The 1,129-nt window shown below is 60.9% G+C and overlaps 1 protein-coding gene across 1 annotated transcript in view; it reads right to left on the minus strand.

The window, feature by feature from the left end:
• Positions 1-5: 5 nt before the first annotated feature.
• LOC102249421 (gamma-glutamyltranspeptidase 1) overlaps positions 6-1,129 on the minus strand; it is a gene marked incomplete at its 3' end in the record, with an annotated part of 33,110 nt that continues 31,986 nt past the window's right edge. The window contains exons 9-10 of the mRNA XM_014533354.1: positions 993-1,119; positions 6-122 (exon numbers count right to left, since the gene is read on the minus strand). Coding sequence (XP_014388840.1) covers positions 6-122; positions 993-1,119 — 244 coding nt within the window. The remainder of the gene's footprint in view (positions 123-992; positions 1,120-1,129) is intronic.

Consider the following 1,129-nt stretch of genomic DNA (forward strand, 5'->3'; position numbering starts at 1 on the left):
TTCCTGCAGTCAGAGGCGGCCGCCCAGCCGCCGTCCGTGCGGGCGATGGCCTGCACCACAGCGATGTAGGTGGACACCTCCTCGGTGTGGTGGTGCCGGCTCTTCAGGCCTGTGGTCACCGCCTGGGACGGGAGGAGAGAGGGAGGCCTCAGCGGGGCCCAGGATGCCCTCCGGGCCACCCCTGTGGGGTCACGGGCCTCACAGACCCGGGTGCTGGCCTTTCTGGCCACCTGGCCAGGAGGAGCAAGCTGGGGGCCGCGGGGCCTCCTGGGTCACCTTGGAGCACGTGGCCTGGCCCTCATTGCACCGGGGCCCACCGTGGCCCAGGCAGCCCTGGGCAGACTGGCTCAGTGGCTAGAGCATCGGTCTGCGGACCCAAAGGTCCCGGGTTCGATTCTAGTCAAGGGCACGTACCTCGGTTGCAGGCTCCTCCCCAGCCCGGGCCCTCGTTGGGACGCGTGTGGGAGGCAACCAATCGATGTGTTTCTCTCCGTCTTTCCCTCTCTCTTCCACTCTCTCTAAAAATCAATGGAAAAATATCCTCTGGTGAAGATTTAAAAAAATAATAAAAATAAAATGAAGGCATCTTTTAAAAAAAAAAGGTGGCCCTAGCTGCTTTTGCTCAGTGGATAGAGCGTCGGCCTGCGGACGGAAGGGTCCTGGGTTTGATTCCGGTCAAGGACACATGCCCGGGTTGCTGGCTCGATCCCCAGTGTGGGGCACGCACGAGGCAGCCGATCCATGATTCTCTCTCATCATGGATGTTTCTCTCTCTCTCTCCCTCTCCCTTCCTCTCTGAAATCAATAAAAGAAAAAAGCAGTGTAAAATATAAAACTTATTTTAAAAAGAAAAGATGGCCCAGGTGGTGGGTGTGAAGGCCCCTGCCCCCAGCAGAGGACACCAGCCAGCATCCCTCCACGGTGACCCAGGGGACCCAGACCTCCTCCGGGGTCCCATGCCCCGCCCCCGGCCCCCGGCTGTGCCCGCCCACCTGGTCCATGCCCGGCTCCAGGGAGGTGGTGTTGGGCAGGAGCTGGTTGTGTAGCCGGGGCTCCTCCACCGCCTTCTTCACATCGTAGCCGAACCACAGGTTGTTCATAATGGCCTGGGGGGCCGGGGGGACACAGG

This window comes from Myotis brandtii, unplaced genomic scaffold (genome assembly GCF_000412655.1).
Source record: "Myotis brandtii unplaced genomic scaffold, ASM41265v1 scaffold97, whole genome shotgun sequence".
Taxonomy (NCBI): domain Eukaryota; kingdom Metazoa; phylum Chordata; class Mammalia; order Chiroptera; family Vespertilionidae; genus Myotis; species Myotis brandtii.